The sequence below is a fragment of the Clupea harengus genome, chromosome 9 (genome assembly GCF_900700415.2).
Source record: "Clupea harengus chromosome 9, Ch_v2.0.2, whole genome shotgun sequence".
In the NCBI taxonomy this organism is placed as follows: Eukaryota; Metazoa; Chordata; class Actinopteri; order Clupeiformes; family Clupeidae; genus Clupea; species Clupea harengus.
The window spans coordinates 18522623-18540878 of record NC_045160.1 but is presented as its reverse complement, the minus strand read 5'-3'; the positions used below and the strand labels follow the sequence as shown (position 1 = coordinate 18540878).

The 18256-nt window shown below is 44.1% G+C and overlaps 2 protein-coding genes across 2 annotated transcripts; one reads left to right on the top strand and one right to left on the bottom strand.

The window, feature by feature from the left end:
• Window positions 1-1034: 1034 nt before the first annotated feature.
• Window positions 1035-4597, bottom strand: LOC105904797 (extracellular calcium-sensing receptor-like). The gene is made up of 6 exons (XM_031572873.1): window positions 4587-4597; window positions 3983-4280; window positions 2978-3811; window positions 2543-2758; window positions 2079-2202; window positions 1035-1924 (listed from the first exon to the last, which is right to left on the bottom strand). The coding sequence occupies exons 1-6, from the start codon at window positions 4595-4597 to the stop codon at window positions 1035-1037; spliced, it is 2373 nt and encodes a 790-aa protein (XP_031428733.1).
• A 761-nt stretch (window positions 4598-5358) lies between these two features.
• Window positions 5359-9026, top strand: LOC105904812 (extracellular calcium-sensing receptor-like). The gene is made up of 7 exons (XM_042708726.1): window positions 5359-5816; window positions 5958-6246; window positions 6395-6929; window positions 7002-7204; window positions 7323-7524; window positions 7923-8045; window positions 8128-9026. Exons 1-7 carry the CDS (start codon window positions 5614-5616, stop codon window positions 9024-9026), a joined length of 2454 nt encoding a protein of 817 aa, XP_042564660.1. The 5' UTR covers window positions 5359-5613.
• The last annotated feature ends 9230 nt before the right edge of the window (window positions 9027-18256 follow it).

Genomic DNA, 18256 nt, shown 5'->3' with positions numbered 1-18256 from the left:
TTACATTTGCCAACTCTGGAACGATAGGTTTGACACACAAACAGTACAGACACACACACACGCATACACACGTACATACACACACAGATCCTCATGTTCAGTATACAGTCAGTTGAATTATAGTAACAAACCCCAGGACTAAATACACTTATAATATATAAAATACCTATATAAATATACAAAGCTATATTAATGGCTATAAAACAAGGCTAGTGTGCCTCGCATATGTAATTGAGAGTGTATTAAATATTATACATAGTAAATGACATATTCCCTATTAAAAATGGGCCTTTCCCCACCATTTTCCATAATAGAGCAGTCAAATCAACCACAGTGCAGACTATCCATTATCCATTATTGTGTACGGTGATACACAAATTAAAGGTAGAAATATGCACCCAATCATTTCTTTTTTTGATCGCATATCTCATAGTGTAATATGTGTGGGCCTATAATATATGTGGGCACACTTGTGGTGTTGATAGTGAGCACTACAGTACAAAAATAAATAACGTAAGCTATCTGCCCTTTTCACCTTTTCTGTGGGAATATTCCAAAGGAAGTAATATCCCATTATAAGCTATATCCGTTGTAGTCTGCCTCAAGGCAAAAAAACAACTGGGATGAACATGTACATATGAACCATGGCATTATGACATACATGGCCTATTGTGATATGGTATGGAATGAGGGAAGATATAATGTGTCTAGGATCTGATGTGTTTGTCTTTGTGTGTGTTGTTGATGATGTTGTAACAATTTATGAACAAATAAGGATTTTTCTTCTCATGATTTTTCAATTGGATAATAAATCTCATTAATACGGGGAGTGTTAACAGAGTGACCTTTATTGCACAGTTGACAACAGTTCAGCCGCTTCAAAGGAAATATCTTATACACAGAACATTTTCTCTTGAACAAACATTTGGAAATCATGATTCATTTCTAGATGCATGACATGGCATGATTCATGGCATTTAAAAAAAACTGCATGGTGTCTGATGTGCATTCATGCAACCCTCTAAGCCATTCCTTTATTTTCGCATCATGTGCTGTCTGTTGTTTTTCTCAGGCTTAAACAAGATGATGTAGCATTTTGGGATAAAAATACAAAATAGGAGGCCAAAAGCAGAGGCTAAAATGGCAAATACATGAACAGCTACTGTGTACTTTCCTGATGTGCTAACATATACAGGTATAAAAGTAATCCAAACAGCAAAAAAAATAAGCATACTAAATGTAATGAACTTGGCTTCATTGAAATTGTCGGGGAGTTTCCTAGCTAAAAAAGCCATTAAAAAGCACATGCAGGCCAGCAGTCCAATGTAGCCCAGCACACACCAGAAGCCCACTTCTGACCCCACAACACACTCCAGGATAATCTTGGCACTCAGGAACCTGGTGTTTTGTGCTGCATAAGGAGGCCGAGTGGTAAGCCAAACAATGCATATGAGTACCTGTATGGAAGTGCATACTATAACACTAGCTCTCTGTTTGGCTGGACCAAACCACTTCATGACATTACTTCCAGGAAGGTTGGCCCTGAATGCCATCATTACTACAACTGTTTTAGCAAGAATGCAGGAGATACAGAGAGCGAAGCTGATGCCAAATGCGGTGTATCGGATCTGGCAGAACCAATCAGTGGGCTCCCCAATGAAGGTCAGGCCAATCAGGAAGCAAGCACAGAGAAAGAGAAGCAGTAAGAAGCTGAGTTCCATGTTGTTTGCTCGAACCATGGGTGTTTTTCTGTAAATAACAAACACTCCCAAAACAGCTACCGTAGCAAAGGCACCAAATGCAGAGACTACCCAAAGAACTATGCCCATGGTTTCATGATAAGATAAAAATTCTATTGTTTTTGGAATACAGTGATTCTGAGCTCGGTTTGGCCATGTGTCCTCCGAGCATCTCAAACAATTCACTGAATCTGAAGGAAAGGGTAAAGGGAAGACGTAGAATATTTAGAGAGAAGTTTCAGTTTTTTTTAAATATAAATGTATTTAAAACATATTGTTTTGGTTGAAGATCAAGAAACAGCTAATAAAACAGAAATTGTCTGCTGTATGGAAACATACCTGTTTCATTGCTAATCTCCCCTTCAGCACAGGGGATGCAGTCGAAACAGCAAATGGGCTGGCCTTTCCTGATCGCTTTCCTAAAACCTGGCAGACAGCTTTCACTACATATTGACACTGGTGTCTATCAGTGAGAGTGAAGTAGTGGAAGAGAGAGATGCTATTCAGACAAATACAGGTCTGTGTGTTCTTTAAAACATGCATACATAGCATATTCATTAAACCTTTTTAATCAAGGGTATAGGAATGAGCATGGTTAGCATGAATCACATTCAGGAAAATTAAAACATAAAACATTGTTAATTAATTGTCAAAAATGTAATTACTTTAGATTAAACAATATAAAACACTCATATCATCATTGTGCTACCAAAAATATTGAAATGCACTTTTAGCAGTAGATAGGAATACATGATTGTTATTTGTAATGCAAAACATTTTGACATTGAGGATAGCTGACAAACCTGGAAGCCTTTGTGCCACTGCACTGCAGACTCATTAATGAAGAGGTCCTGAGCTAAAGAGTCATCATAATATCCTACTTTCATCAGTCGCAATGAGCCATCCTGTGCCTTTTGCCAGTTCATGAGGTCATATGAAGCAATTGGGTCTCCATTTTCATCAAATCTCACTTCCTCACCCAATGTTGTGAACATTGTTTGTTTCAAATAGTGAAGGAGCTTGAGTGAAAAAAAAAGAAGAGACAAGTAGGACAGAGTGATAAAATAATCAATGATCATGACCAAGCATACAGTATATCAATCGCGCATGAATGAATTCAGATCCAGGAAGAGATACACACGGGCCTAGATTAATCCATGTCCGTATCCGTTTATCATTGTAGTCTAAAAACACACTGGTTCTGTTCATTAGTTTACCTCACAATACGCCCTGCTCACCTGCCATGGCAGAACGGGTGCCAGACTCCCACAGGTCCCATTGGAAAAGGGACCTTTCCCGGGAACACAGACGCTCATATCATGCAGTGCATGAGCTATGAGGTGCACAGCCTTATAGACATTATAGGTGACTCTGAGCTGGGACACGTCTGTGTATACAGAGTACACCTCATTGAGCTCTTCAAGTCCACTACAAGAGCCTCTCTTCTGAGCCTCCTCCGCATGTGTGTGAGTATTCACCGAGTCATTGAGCCTGCAGTTGAAGGTCTCTTCCCAGAACTCTGCTATAAAATGTGAAGTCAGTTCTTGGGAAGGGTGCAGACTGGTGAGATGCATGCCCAGACCTGGGATATCACCTTTCCGTATCGCAAACCCCAAAGTTCCCCGCAACAGATCCTCAAAATCAGTCCACAGTGACTGTGATGTAGACCAGGCCTCGCTGGCGATCCAAAGCAGATCGGTGACATTCTGCCGTCTGCACTCAGTCAAAATTACACGCATCTCAGTGTCCCCATAAACACTCAGGACGACTCTAGCAGAGGACTTCTTTATAGTCTTCACCAGATCCACAACAGCGTCTTTGATTGGTGGCAGAGACAGAAAATGAACATAGGCTGCACAGACATTATATCTGGCTGCTTCTTGGAGAAAGAGCTGTATGGCAAAACGGGCATAGTCTGACTCCAAACCAATCACTCCCACCCAAGTCCAGTGGAAATGACTGACCAGTCTGGCCAGAGCCTTTGTCTGGATTGCATCACTTGGCATTGTCCTCATGAAAGTAGGAAACTCTTTTTGATTGCTCAGGCAACTGCATGACGCAAAGTAGCTCACCTGATATAAAAAAAGACAAAAGAAAGATGTTTTGCAAAGAAATATAAAAATTCACATGATGGAAACATATGTTATAGATATAGATATAGATTAAAGTTAATTCCTCTATTACCATAATTGCAAAAAAAAGAAATGTGATTGTCATTTAACAATTTCATGAAAATGTCTCACCAAGGGGACGTGAAAAGAGCCCAAAATCCGTAAAACAGCCATTGACACCCCTGAAGCTGCATCTCCAACAATCACAGGTGAAACTTTCCTGTGAGTGTCCAGGCATGTAGAGCCACTGCCCTTTTCAGGTTGTCCATTTGCAAGGAGAAGTGTATTTTTCAAGGAAACTGGAATATCGTCACAGCTGTCTCTTATGTGGTATCCCAGTTTCAGATGAGGTAGGAGGTCCTGTCGCTGGTTTATCTCCTGTACAGCAAAGGCCATTGTACGCATCCAGCGCAAAGCCCTGGGGCTAAAGCTGGAACAAATTCAGAAATAATCATTTTACTATGTAAAAAAGCATGAGGAGGAAAACAGAGCAATTACAATTTAGGGTCATTGCTTTTTTTCAGTTTTAGTAATTCAGGATATTAAACAATACAATATGTAGATGAAAGGAACAAAATCACTATTAACTCACAACTTATATCCATATGGTACAGGCTTTTTGACAAAAGACTGCTCTGTGGAATCAGGTTGATAATGCAATGGGAACAAGCCCCCAAGAATGACATCTCCATGCAAGTAAAAACTATAGGTTTCCTCTGAACCTATAAAGGTGCACCTCTTATTCATGACAGGTTGAAAACACATGCATGTCAGAACAAGCCAGATTGACAGATGTTTATTGGAGATGTATGCCATTGCTCCCCTGTTTCACAGAAATGTGAATGACTTTATATAGGGCCCTAGAAGGAGGGGGCTAGCACAAAGAGAGGTTCCCCCATTCCCACATAAGAATACACCAATGGCAGATCATGTTCCAACCGTCGGACACAGAACCACGGAACAAACTGGACATAACAAACCAGACAACACATAAAACTGTATTTCATTAGCCAGGATCAAAATTAAAGCAAATGCTGGCAATTTGATGTTTTTCATATAACCATCAGATGTACAAATGATCCAATGAGAAAAAAAACGAAGTTAACAAGGAAATATTTTGGACATGCTATACACACTCAGAAACTGTAGGTGGCAGAGAACTCCCTGGTTGAGGGTTATTTTTACTGCTCTAGCCCAGTCAGCAATAATGGACAAGTATTGACAGACTCCCTTTCTCCTTTGACCTTTCTCCCCCCACTCTTTCTTTGTATCACACACGCACGCACGCACGCACACACACACACCACAAAAGCTTTGTCTGCCTTTGTCTGTGTATGTTACTGTTTGAGCACCTATCTCACTCAAATAGATATTCTCTCCTATTTTTATAAAAAACTGATTTACCTTTGCCTACAATAGGTTATCAAAGTTTGAATTCACGGATTGCTCTTTTATACACATATCTGGCATCTCATCTGTATATCCTGTACGTGATAGCTTTTTATTAATATGGTATGTGGCATTGTTATTATATATTTATTTATATATTACCATGGGACATTAGCCATTTGGAAAAGGGGTAGTGTTTGGAGTATGTTGCCCGGTTCAGCCTATTGAAATGAATGTTAGGGAGAAAGTAAGCTCTTTAACTAGAACAATACGCCTGGAATCCTGGGAGAAATCAAACGTAATGATGCAAGAGGCTGGCCAATAAAAACCGAACCACTTCCTTCATCTTGTTTGTCTGGGCAAGGTGTGTGGACATGACTCCTCTCCTTCTGTGCGTCCTGTTGTATCAGGCACCCCTGTCAACAGCTACCTCATGCACTCTTCAGGGGGGGTTTGAGTTACCTGGATTCATGTCTGACGGAACCTTCACTATTGGAGGCATTTTCCCCTTGCACTACAGAGTGGAGCTTCCACACGCAGACTTCAAAAAGCCTCCTGTATCAGCCCAGTGCAGAGGGTGAGCTTAGTGTTACATTAACCCCCTTTTTCTGTTAAATGTGATACAATGTTGTGTGCATTTTATGTCTTACTTTTTATAAACCTTAAGTATTGTTGTCACACAATGATGCTTTATTGTCTGTAATGTCCCTGTATGCAGGTTTGACCCACGTGCCTTCCGCTGGGCCTTAACTATGAGACTGGCTGTGGAGGAGATCAACAACAGCAAAGATTTACTACCTAACCACACACTGGGTTATAAGATTTTTGACTCCTGTGCCACGCCAGTGACGGCACAGAGAGCTGTTCTTGCCGTACTAAATGGGAAGGACAGTAGAGAGAATACAATGTGTTCTAGTACGAATCCTCTTCTAGCCATAATCGGGGAATCTGGGTCCTCACAGTCGATTGTAGTGTCCAGAACACTTCAACCTTTCAGAATCCCAATGGTAAGACATTACAGTGCACGCATTGCATGTTTTTAAAAATCCACCTGATGACTTGATATGAAATAAACAATGTAAATGGTAGTGTTAGAAAATGAACTGTACTCTCACTGTATTCATGTTTTATTTTTTTATTTTTTTATTTTTTTAGATTAGTTATTTTTCCACTTGCTCTTGTCTGAGTGATAGGACACAGTTCCCCACATTTTTCAGAGTTGTGCCGAGCGATGATTACCAGGTAAAAGCCATCGCTCAGCTTCTGAAACACTTTGGCTGGACATGGATCGGCGTAGTGACGGAGGATCATGATTATGGCAGGTTTGCACTGCAGGGCTTAAGAAAAGAAATAGAAAATACTGACATCTGCCTGGCCTACCATGAAATGATCCCCAAAGACTACAGCACAGAGAGTGTCCTTAAAATACTCGAGGTGATGAGAAGTTCCACTGCCCGAGTGGTGGTGGTGTTTTCAGGTGAGGGAGAGTTTTATCCTTTCCTGAAAGAGTTCAGGAAACAGAACATCACAGGGATCCAGTGGATTGCAAGCGAGGCTTGGGTGTCTGCCTCTGTGCTGGCAGAGACGTATCCTTTCCTGGACGGCACCATTGGTTTTGCTGTCCGTAAGGGTCACGTCCCAGCACTCAGAGATTACCTGATGACAGTGGACCCATGGCATTACCCCTCTAATCCTCTTGTACATGAGCTATGGGAGACTCTCTATGGCTGTTCTCCCCCTGCAGCAGATAGAAATACCCAACTGCCCCTCTGCACAGGGCATGAGATTCTGAAGGAACAGCACTCTGCCTACATGAACACCTCAAGCCCTCGTGTTGCCTATAATGTGTACAAAGGTGTATATGCTATTGCTCATTCCCTGCACAACCTCATACACTGTGCCCCTGGCTATGGTCCATTCCTCAATGCTTCATGTGCTGATATCAATAATATCCATCCATGGCAGGTATGAGAAAATATTAGGAGAAATTATATTGAGTTCTGCAATTAATAGTGTTATAGCATTTATGTCATGAAAACTAAATGTAGTTCACGATATTACTCACATTTTTATGTGTCTGTAGCTTCAGCATTACCTTCAAGAAGTCTCCTTCTTCATCTCAGGAGAAAATGTAAACTTTGATATGAAAGGGGATTCTATTCCATCATATGATCTCATAAACTGGCAAAGGTATACTGATGGACAGATTCAGTTTGTGACAGTGGGTCTGTATGTTGGAACAAAAGATGCTGGGAATGAGCTCATTATTGATAAGGACACAATCAAGTGGACAGGACAGCGAAAAGAGGCAAGATGCATCTTTGTGGAATTAAAATGTCATCTTTTGAAGTACTATAGACAGCACTTGCCGTAAGTGAACCCCCAGTTGTACTTTTATTTAAAAGAATAAAAAGGGCACTAGTCTGAATAAACATGCATATTAACCATACACTAAAGTAATTCTATGAAATTATTACTGAAATATATATTATGAAATATTCTAAAGAATCAAATTCATTTTCGTGTATATAATGGCAGTCTCAAACCCTCACAAAACCAAATTCTGAAAAGTAAGTGCTGTAAAATGATGTGATGGCATATGAAAGTGAACAAACATTGGACTAAAGACATTTGCAATGTAGGGTTGGCAAAGGTGTGATTCCCTGTGTTCCGTTACAACAGGTGCTGGTGTCTGTGTGCAGCGACAGCTGTCCTCCAGGATCCCGGAAGGCTGTCCGTCCTGGGGAGCCTCTGTGCTGCTTTGACTGTGTACCATGTGACAGTGGCAAGATTAGCAATGAGACAGGTGAGGCCCACACCCTTGTATATCACATTTCTCCTGAACGGTTCAATATTGTTTTAATTAAATCTTTGTTTCCTCCCTAAAGATTCAATAGACTGCATGTCCTGTCCTGAAGACTTTTGGTCAAATTCTGTTGGAACACACTGCATACCCAAGGTTGTTGAGTTTCTTTCCCACGATGCAATGGGAGTGTCACTGACAGTGATAGCCATTGTAGGTGCCTGTCTCACGGTTTCTGTTCTAGCAGTATTCCTTTATCACAGAAACACCCCCATTGTCCGTGTTAACAACTCAGAGCTGAGTTTCTTTATTCTGCTCTCACTCACTCTGTGTTTCCTCTGTGCACTGGTGTTTATCGGAGAGCCCACAGCCTGGTCCTGCATGCTGCGCCACACGGCCTTCAGTATCACATTCTCCCTCTGCATCTCATGCATCCTGGGCAAGACTTTAGTGGTCCTTGCTGCTTTCACAGCCACTCGGCCTGGAAACAACATAATGAAGTGGCTGGGGCCCAGTCAGCAGAGGGTCATCATCTTCTCGTGCACTCTGGTTCAGGTCATAATCTGTGCTGCCTGGCTAATCTATGCTCCCCCTCTTCCCTATAGAAACACCCAGTACCAACGCTCCAAAATTATCCTGGAGTGTAGTGTGGGTTCTGACTTGGCATTCTGGTGTGTTCTGGGATATATTGGACTTCTGGCTTGTTTGTGTTTTGTGCTGGCCTTCTTGGCCCGAAAGCTTCCTGGAAACTTTAATGAGGCAAAGTACATCACTTTTAGTATGTTGATCTTCTGTGCAGTTTGGTTAGCCTTTGTCCCAGCCTATGTCAGCTCCCCAGGAAAATTCACTGTAGCTGTGGAGATTTTTGCCATTTTGGCATCCAGTTTTGGCCTACTATTGTGCTTATTTGCTCCAAAGTGTTACATTATCTTGGTAAAACCAGAGAAGAACACTAGGCATCACTTAATGGGAAAAGAAAAGTAACCAAAGAAACCAGTGAATAACATGGAATAATCAGGAACTGATGAAACCAAGTAAATGTAAGAAAATGTTTGCATTTTAAGAATAAAATTTGTTATTGAAATCAAGTGATGTGAATGAATTGTCTGAATCTTGATGGTCCTAACAGTCCTAAAGGACAGAAATAAGGATAGAAATCATCAATCATTGAAATTAATGAAATAGTAGTCATTAATACATGCCATGACATATTCCATACAGGAGTTCAGTGAACGTGTTCTAACAGTGTCCCCTGCTGGTCATTTCACTACCTGAAAATGCATATATTCCACTGTATGAAATATATACATATTGACATGTAGGGAAATACTAAGACTTCTACATTTACTTTATTTATTGCTATAAACAATTTTCTATCCATATATCTATGATAATTTAAATCCAAAATGCAAGTGTTAAAAACTATTGAAGTTCAGCTAAGTTATGATCAAATGTGAATACATGAAAAGTGCATTATTAGTTGTTGATAAATGTTTTAGCAAAACTATATTCACGAGTCTCAGTGCAAGAGTCAACTGTGCTGGCAGGAGTCAAGCAGGTATGCAGACGAGCAAGGCCTTGATTATACTCGCTTATGGATGCGCACACTGACAGTTGCAGACACCAGGGACACTAGCTGTTCATGTTTGCTTTCTAGGCTGTAGTTACACAGTTTATGCTCTTGTAGTATGAGTCAAGACCAATGCGAAGTGCTGTCAGCGTACAAAGGCCTATAGTTTTCTAAACTAAAGTTCTGTTTTATCTTACACAATGAGAAAATAATATATGATAAACTGTTGTTTTGCCCAATTCAAATTCACACGTATTCCTACCACTGAAAAATACAAAACAAATCAAATGCAGGTTTGTGTGTTTGCTTTCTGTTATTACATGGGCCTATAGATACCTGTCTGCTAAATGGCTGAATCCATTGCAGTTTCCTTAATATGATTATGTATGGTACAGATAGGACTTCTCACACCCAAGTATGTGGGCATTTTTATCTTTAGATACAGCGAGTCTACTAGTGAAGGGTAATGCAAGTGTAAGACCGGTTATATTCGTTATAGGTCCACAGTAGTGATGTTACAAATGAACCCGAGGCTTCGGAACTTGTGTCGCGAAAGTGAAGCACTTCCAGACTGAGCGCGTACCGATGCTTGTATCGTTTTGCCGAAATGACGTCACTGGTGATGTCCGAAGCCTCATTTGAATCAAGTGCTCCACCAAGTGGTTTGTTGGTTCACCTCTGGTGGGAAGCTTCAAGTCCCATCTCGTATTCGTGGTTGTTGTCAGTGGTTGGAGACGTAGCGATAGTTGGAGATTTAGCGATAGTTGGAGATTTAGTGATAGTCTGAGATTTAGCAGTAGTTGGAGATTTAGATTGTTTACTGTTGTTAGTAGTTTAGATTATTTGAGATAGAGTTATGGAGCCAGTTAGGAAGAGAAAGTTGCACAAAGCACTTTCGCCCCCTTTTTACTGCCCTGCACTACACTGTATTTTTATTGACCGCCAGGTGTCTCTAGAGAGCGAACAAAGCTTCGAGTAGTGAACCTTTTTTCAACACGTTTGGCTGGAAAGCTTCGAAGGTTCATGAAGCTTCATTTCGCCATCATTAGTCCACAGTAGTCAGAGCTCCTCAGTCTAATGATTGTTGCAGTGATGGTTATCAATACTTTTCTCATTGAACAACACTTTCATTTCCTCAAATGTGAACATACGTTTCGACCAAACATGGAGCTTGATTTTTACCATGTGATATAAATGGTCCAATGGGAAGAAATTAGGTCCCTGAAGACAGTAAGTGTAATTTGTATACCCCTAAAAAGCTCTCCCATTAGCTAAAATCCACTTAAACACATTGGGCCTCATTTTCAAAGATTTTCTGAAGTGTCTTCTGAAAAGTTATCTTACGGTCTTCGAAAGACCAACGTAAGAAAATATCTCCGCCTGATTCATGAACGCCTGAAAATGGGTTCTTACACAGTCAAAGTGTTCTCAGCTGTGCTCCCCCGAATGAGGATTCTTAAATTGAACGCGCGTTCTCGTGCACCTTGATTTGCATACATACACGCCGTGCCAGCTCCTTATAAGGGCACGCAACCATAGTGACGTGTGCAGTCAGAATCGATCGAATCCACGTGAAAGCGACAGTCATGTCAAAGCGGAAAGCGAGCACCGGTTGAGTAAACGCAGACCTTACTTCACCGGTGCAGAGGTAGAGGTACTGTTGCAGAATGTAGATGTGTCCATTCAATTCCACTATGGCTATATCCACGTGATTGAGTTTAGTGCTTATTTATTTATTCACTTACATTTTCAGTGTTGATGTAGTGCTTTGATGGAGGCGGTTCTCCGCTCTCAAGCACGCTTGGATCAACATGAGCAGGCGTTGGTGCAACAGAGTGAAAGTTTAACTCGCCAGCAAGATGATCTTACTCGCCAGCGGGAGGATTTAGTTTGCCATGATCAGAAGTTGCAACTACTTGGCTAGGCTGGGGCAGCACAGCAACAGCAACCAGCACCAGTTAACCCCGCACCTCCTTCCCATCCAGCCCCGGAGCCTCGACTGTCTCCACCGCAGCGCTACAATGGCGATCCAGGTGGGTGCAGAGGATTTTTTACCCAGTGCAATTTAAACTTTTAACTCCGGCCCGTAACCTTTCCCTCAGACAGGTCTCGCATTGCATATGTGATTACCACACTCTCTGGCAATGCTCTGGAATGGGCTACTGCTGTTTGGGAAAAACAGGGCCCCGAATGCCTTACTTTCACAGCAATTCAGCCAAGACAAGCGGAGCCTCGCAGATTACCCCATCGCATTCCGCACCCTCGCAAAGGAGAGTGAATGGAACGAGCATGCCCTCGTGACTGCCTTCCATCACGGGCTTTCAGACTCCCTGAAAGACGGGCTGGCCTATTTGGGTTGCCCCACTGATCTCGAGTCTCTGATTGCCCACGCCATTCGGTCGGACACTCGGATGAGGGAGCGCCGCCGGGATCCGGGGTCCTTCCAGAAACCACCAGAGGGAGGCCCTTGGAGTTTCCCGGCTCGGGACGATCCTGAACCCATGCAGATAGAGCAGCGCGACTATCGACTAGAGAGAGAGAGTGGCGACTGCGTGAGGGGCACTGCTGGTACTGCGGCGAGCTAGGTCACCGCCCCTCTTCCTGTCTCGAGCTTCTGGGAAAAGGCCAGGTCGCAGCCAGGGTGCAACCTTGTCCTCCCAGTTCCCCGATCAGGCGGTATACCTCCCAGTTTCCATCTCCTGGGGGGGAACAGACTACTCTTGCCAGGCTCTGTTGGAATTTTATTGATGAAGGTCTAGCACGGAGGCTCAAGATCCCCCTGGTCGCCCTTGAGAAGCCTCTGGCCATCACAGCCCTTTACAGGCGTGCTCTGGGGCACAGCAGCGTTACTCGGGTAACTTCTCAGGTGAGGTTACAGTTAGGTAATCATTGTGAGGAGATTGCATTAAACCTAATCTGTTCCCCTGAGTTTAATGTCGTTTTAGGTTACCCGTGGCTGAACCGCCACAACCCCCATGTCGACTGGGTGACTGGCCGCATCCTGGGGTGGGGTCCTTCCTGTCATGCCACCTGCCTTTTCGTGCACCCTCCCTTTCTGCCTCCCAACCCTCCCGATCCTGCTGAACTATCTCAGGTTCCTGTAGAGTACCTGGACCTACAGGAGGTTTTTAGCAAGAGCCGGGCCGCTACTCTTCCTCCTCACCGGTCCTATGATTGCTCGATCGAGCTGCATCCAGGCACCAGCCCGTTCTGTGGGCGGATCTTTTCTCTTTCCCGTCCAGAATGGAAGGCCATGGACGACTACATCCGGGATGCGCTGACGTCTGGCTTCATTCGCCCCTCTACATCCCCAGCTGGAGCAGGTTTCTTCTTCGTGGGAAAGAAGGACGGGACCCTGAGGCCCTGTATCGACTATCAGGCCTTGAACAAGATCACCGTCCGAAACCGCTACCCTCTTCCTCTGATGTCCTCAGCCTTCGACCTGCTTGAGGGGGCAGCCATCTTCACGAAGCTGGATTTGCGAAACGCCTACCACCTGGTTCGCATCCGGAAGGGGGGCGAATGGAAGACGGCCTTCAACACACCATCAGGCCACTACGAATACCAGGTATTTCGGTCTTACTAACGCTTCAGCTGTCTTCCAGGCTCTTTTTAGTGATTGTCTCTGCGACATGATTAACGTTTTCGTGTATCTGGATGACATTTTAATATTTTCTAGCTCTTTGTTGGAACACAGCCTGCATGTTCGTCAGGTGCTCCAGAGGCTTCTCCAAAACCACCGGTTTGTAAAACCCCAAAAATGTGAGTTCCATAAGCCTGAGGTGGCCTTTCTGGGTTACATCCTCCAAGAGGCCCAGATAGAGATGGACCAGAGGAGAACTAAAGCGGTGAGGGACTGGGAACCTCCTAGCTCTATCAAGGGGGTCCAGCAGTTCTTGGGGTTTGCTAACTTTTACAGGAAGTTCATACGGGGTTTCAGCACGGTGGCGGAACCTATAACTGCCCTTACCAAAAAGGGTAGGGAACGCTTTGTTTGGAGTTCAAGGGCGGACAAGGCCTTCCGCAAACTCAAAACCCACTTCTCGTCCGCACCCATCCTCGTCCTTCCCGACCCAGCCCTGCTCTTCATTGTTGAGGTAGATGCCTCGGAGGTGGGGGTGGGGGCTATCCTTTCCCAGCAGGCTCCGGATGGCAGGATCCACCCCTGTGCCTTCTTGTCCCATCGGCTGGGTCCGGCAGAGTCCCGATCTGACGTCCGCGATCGGGAGTTGTTGGCCGTTAAGATGGCGCTTGAGGAGTGGAGGCACTGGCTGGAGGGTGCTCAACATCTGTTCCTGGTATGGACCGACCACCGGAACCTGGAGTACCTCCAGGTCGCGAAGCGTCTCAATACACATCTGGCTCGGTGGTCCCTTTTTTTTTGTCGCTTTGATTTCACCCTCTCCTACCGCCCTGGGTCGAAAAACATCAAGCCCGATGCCTTGTCCCGGCAATTCTCCTCGGCAGGCCAGGACAGGGAGGAGAGGTCCTTCATCCCTGCTTCCCGGATTTTGGTGTCCATCCGCTGGGGAATCGAGGCCAAAGTTCGATGGGTGCAGCAGGACGAACCCAACGCAGGTCCAGAAAGACCCGGACTCCTCTTCGTTCCCCGAGGCGTACGCTCCCAGGTACTCCAGTGGGGCCGTGCCTCGCACATCACGGCACACCCTGGGGCACAAGGGATGCTGGAGTTCCTTCGGAGACACTTCTGGTGGCCTGGCATGGCCAAGTACGTTACGTCCTTCGTTGGGGCCTGTCCCGTCTGCACACGGAGCAAGAACCCCCACCAGCGACCTCAGGGGTTGCTGCATCCGCTCCCAATCCCACACCGCCCATGGTCTCACGTTTCAATGGACTTTGTGACAGGTCCTCCGGTGTCAGAAGGTAACTCTGTCATCTTAGTCATCGTCGACCGGTTCTCAAAGGCCTGTCGTTTTCTTCCGCTTCCTAAACTGCCATCCGCTCTTGAAAGCGCTAAACTCATTTTTAACCATGTGTTCCGTGTTTTCGGCCTCCCTCAGGATATAGTGTCCGACCGAGGACCCCAGTTTGCCTTCAGGGTGTGGCGTCCTTTCTGTAGGATCATCCGGGCGACGGACAGTCTCTCCTCCGGTTTCCACCCCCAGTCCAACGGGCAGATGGAGAGGCTGAATCAGGAGCTCGAGTCCATTCTGAGGACACTGGTGGCAGACAATGCTTCCTCCTGGAGCTTGTGGCTTCCTTGGGCGGAATATGCGCACAACACCCTCCAGTCCTCCGCTACTAACCTCTCTCCCTTCCAGTGCCAGTTCCGGTTCCAACCTCCTCTGTTTTCTGAACAGGAGGAGGACATCATGGTGCCGTCTGTCCAACGTTATATGCAAAGGTGTTGGTGGACCTGGAGGAGGGCCCGGCAGACCCTCCAGCGCACGGCGGAGACCAACCGTTCCCAGGCTAAACGGCACCATCTGCTGGTGTTTGATCGTGTTCTTTTGTGCTTTTGGATTATCGTTTTTGAAGTATCTTCTGTGTTTTTTAACTTTCGCTGTCAAGAGTATCTTTTGTGTTTTGGATCTTTGTAAAAAGAATACTTGGTAGCTCGCTGGTCTACGAATCCAGCGACCTGGGTTCGATCCCCGCCTGACAGTTTGACCAGCTGGCATTGTGATAACACCTGCTTGTCAGGTCTGTGTTCTGTTATTGCTCCTTGCTTTTACTTTGTTCCCCCTTCATCGTTTTATGTTACTTCCTGTCTGCCGTTGTTTCCTTCCTGTGTCTAGTCCTTGTACTTCCTTGTTCCTGCCATGTGCTCCCTTGTTGTTGTCCGTGTCTCCTCCCCTCACCTGTTCCCAATTATCTCCCTGTTGGTTTGCCTGATTTAGTTCACCTGTGTCTTGTTGTCTAGTTCCCCCTTTGGTATTTAAGTTCAGTCTGTCTTGTGTTTTTTGTTGGTTCGTCATACTAGCATGGTGAGAGTTCTGTTCCAATTAGCTGTGTGCTTTCATGTATTCCTGCTCTGCCTTGCTTCCTTGCTTTTTGTATTGTTGCTCTGCCAGTGCTTGGGTCCCTAAGTTAGGATCTTCTGTGTCTTCTGTGTTATTTTGGAATTCTAGTTTTTGCCCGGATCTTTTGTGTGTTTGCCTTTTGGACTTTTTGTTAACCTTTTGTAAATAAACCTCAACAGTTCCTGCATCTGGTCTGCGATTGGGTCTCTGCCTTCCGAATCCTGACACTGCTTTGAGCTAACATCAGCATGCGTAGATATGGGTCGTTTTTCATTGAGCATTGATTTTGAGTTGGCCAAAAATTACGTAGAGGGCAACATAGAAAACTTTTGTTTTCCGGGAGCCCGCTAGGATTGTTAACTCTATCGTTACGGTATCTATATTTAGCAAGCCCTTAACGTTACACCAAGCAGACACTTCGCTACCCATAAAGGGCTGTCTGTTTTTAGTTGTCCATGAACATCAGCCTGACTGTTTTGTTGCATTTGCTACACGTTGCGTTGTTTGAATCTTTATGTGTGCGAAATACAGCCACACTTTTGACCGTTTACCTTTTGCCATTTTACACGTTTAAAGGTTGATGGCTAGCTAGCTACTGTAGCTATACAAACGGTAGGCTATCGTTACCTGCTGCCAGGACGGAGTCATCAGAGTAGTGTAACGTTAACTAGCGGAAGTGAGGTGATGCTTATGTTGGCTGTAACGTCCGTTTTAGGCCACCAGTGGCAGTATTTCAATCGGCTCAGGCACCGAAATCTGCGTTGCGTTTCGGTCCGGTAGGCACCGGTCGTATAGGAACCAGTGGCACCGGTTTTCGGTACCCAACCCTAAATATATATAGATCAGACACACAATAAAGAGGTAATAACAGTATAATGGTGGTAGTTACTGTGTGACTGACCTGACCTGTAGATTACAGTATAGTCACGTCAGTCACGCTACAAATATACAAGGAAGGGAACAAATATGACACAAGTCTAACATACTCACTAACATAAGCAACAGTTCGCCCCAACTGCGCATGGAGTAGCCAAAAATACAACTATCATCTCCACATACTAACCAAAACTAACATACTAGCTGCTACGAAAAACAACGTCATTACAGTACGGAATTTGTTCGTACATTCATATAACAAGAAAACAGACTTACAGTTTGTCAGTGACGCACAAACTTGTTGGATAGGAACTGGAAAAGAGTCTAACATCCACTGCTAAGCGGTAAACAAACAAGCAAGCTACTTTGCCGTGGAGACTCTTCTGGTGATTCTCTGCAAACTGACCTAATCACGAGATGTGCCGCAAAAACAGATCTCTGCGCATGCGCGCAGGCAATCTGCTAACACGTCTTTAAGGGTGTCAGGGAGTGAGGTTTACTTACAGCACCGCTCTGTGCAGTTGATGCAGCCAGAAACTACACAAAATCGAATAGGTGAGTGAAAGCTTGTTTAGCTGAGCATTGGGTCATCGGGAAGGAGAGTGGACTTACAAATGTATTAATTTGCAATGGAGATGCATTTTTTCGGGGCCTCTGTGCTGCTTTGACTGTGTACCATGTGACAGCAGCAAGATTAGCAATGATACAGGTGAGGCCCACACCCTTGTATATTACATTTCTCCTGAACTGTTCAATATTATTTAATTAAACCTTTGTTTCCATTGTAGGTGCCTGTCTCAGGGTTTCTGTTGTAGTAGTATTCCTCTATCACAGAAACACCCCCATAGTCCGTGTGAACAAGCTGAGTTTCTTTATTCTGCTCTCACTCACTCTGTGTTTCCTCTGTGCACTGGTGTTTATCGGAGAGCCCACAGTCTGGTCCTGCATGCTGCGCCACACGGCCTTCAGTATCACATTCTCCCTCCTTCTAATGTGCTTAGTTGCACCAGAATGTTACATTATCTTGGGCAAAACCAGAGAAAAACACCTAATTGGAAAGTAGGAGGGGGATTGGGAAATGACCACAGGGTGGATTTGAACTCAGATTCCCATAGGCACATAGACCCACATGTGGTTGGGATGCTGCCGCTTGCACCAGAGCCCCCCAAGATATTTTTCAGTCTTGCTTCTTCAGGATAAGTCTGTGAAGATGAACATGCAGTTTTGCCATTAGATATTCCATAAAGGATTTCAGTGAATGTGTTGTAACAGTGTCCTCTGCTGGTCATTCTACCTAAGTTCCATCATTTCTCTACCTGAAAATATATGTATTACACTATAAGGAATATGTACGTTAAAATGTATACAAATATAGAGAAACTTCTACATTTACTTTATTTATTGCTATGAAAATATATCTATATAATGATAATGACTACTAAAATAGCCTGTATTAACTTAAGCTAAGTAAAGGTGTATCCAACTTGACCAACTCCTCAAAAGGAGATGTGATCAGAGAGTATGGTATATACATTTCAGATCAGGAAGAATTGATACTGTGTACTCAACACTGAAAAAACTTGCTGAAAAACCATTTCAATTCAGAAAGAGTGCCTTATAAGTGGTTCATAAAGGTTCAGAACTATATAAAAACAAAGACACTTTATTACTTATTTTAACAAATGACAGGTATAGAGGGGGGTTGATTGAACCCTCCAGGTGTAGGCAAATTATCAGACTTTTGTAGAGTTTGTTTTTTGAATGTCAAAGGTCCTTGGGGGTTG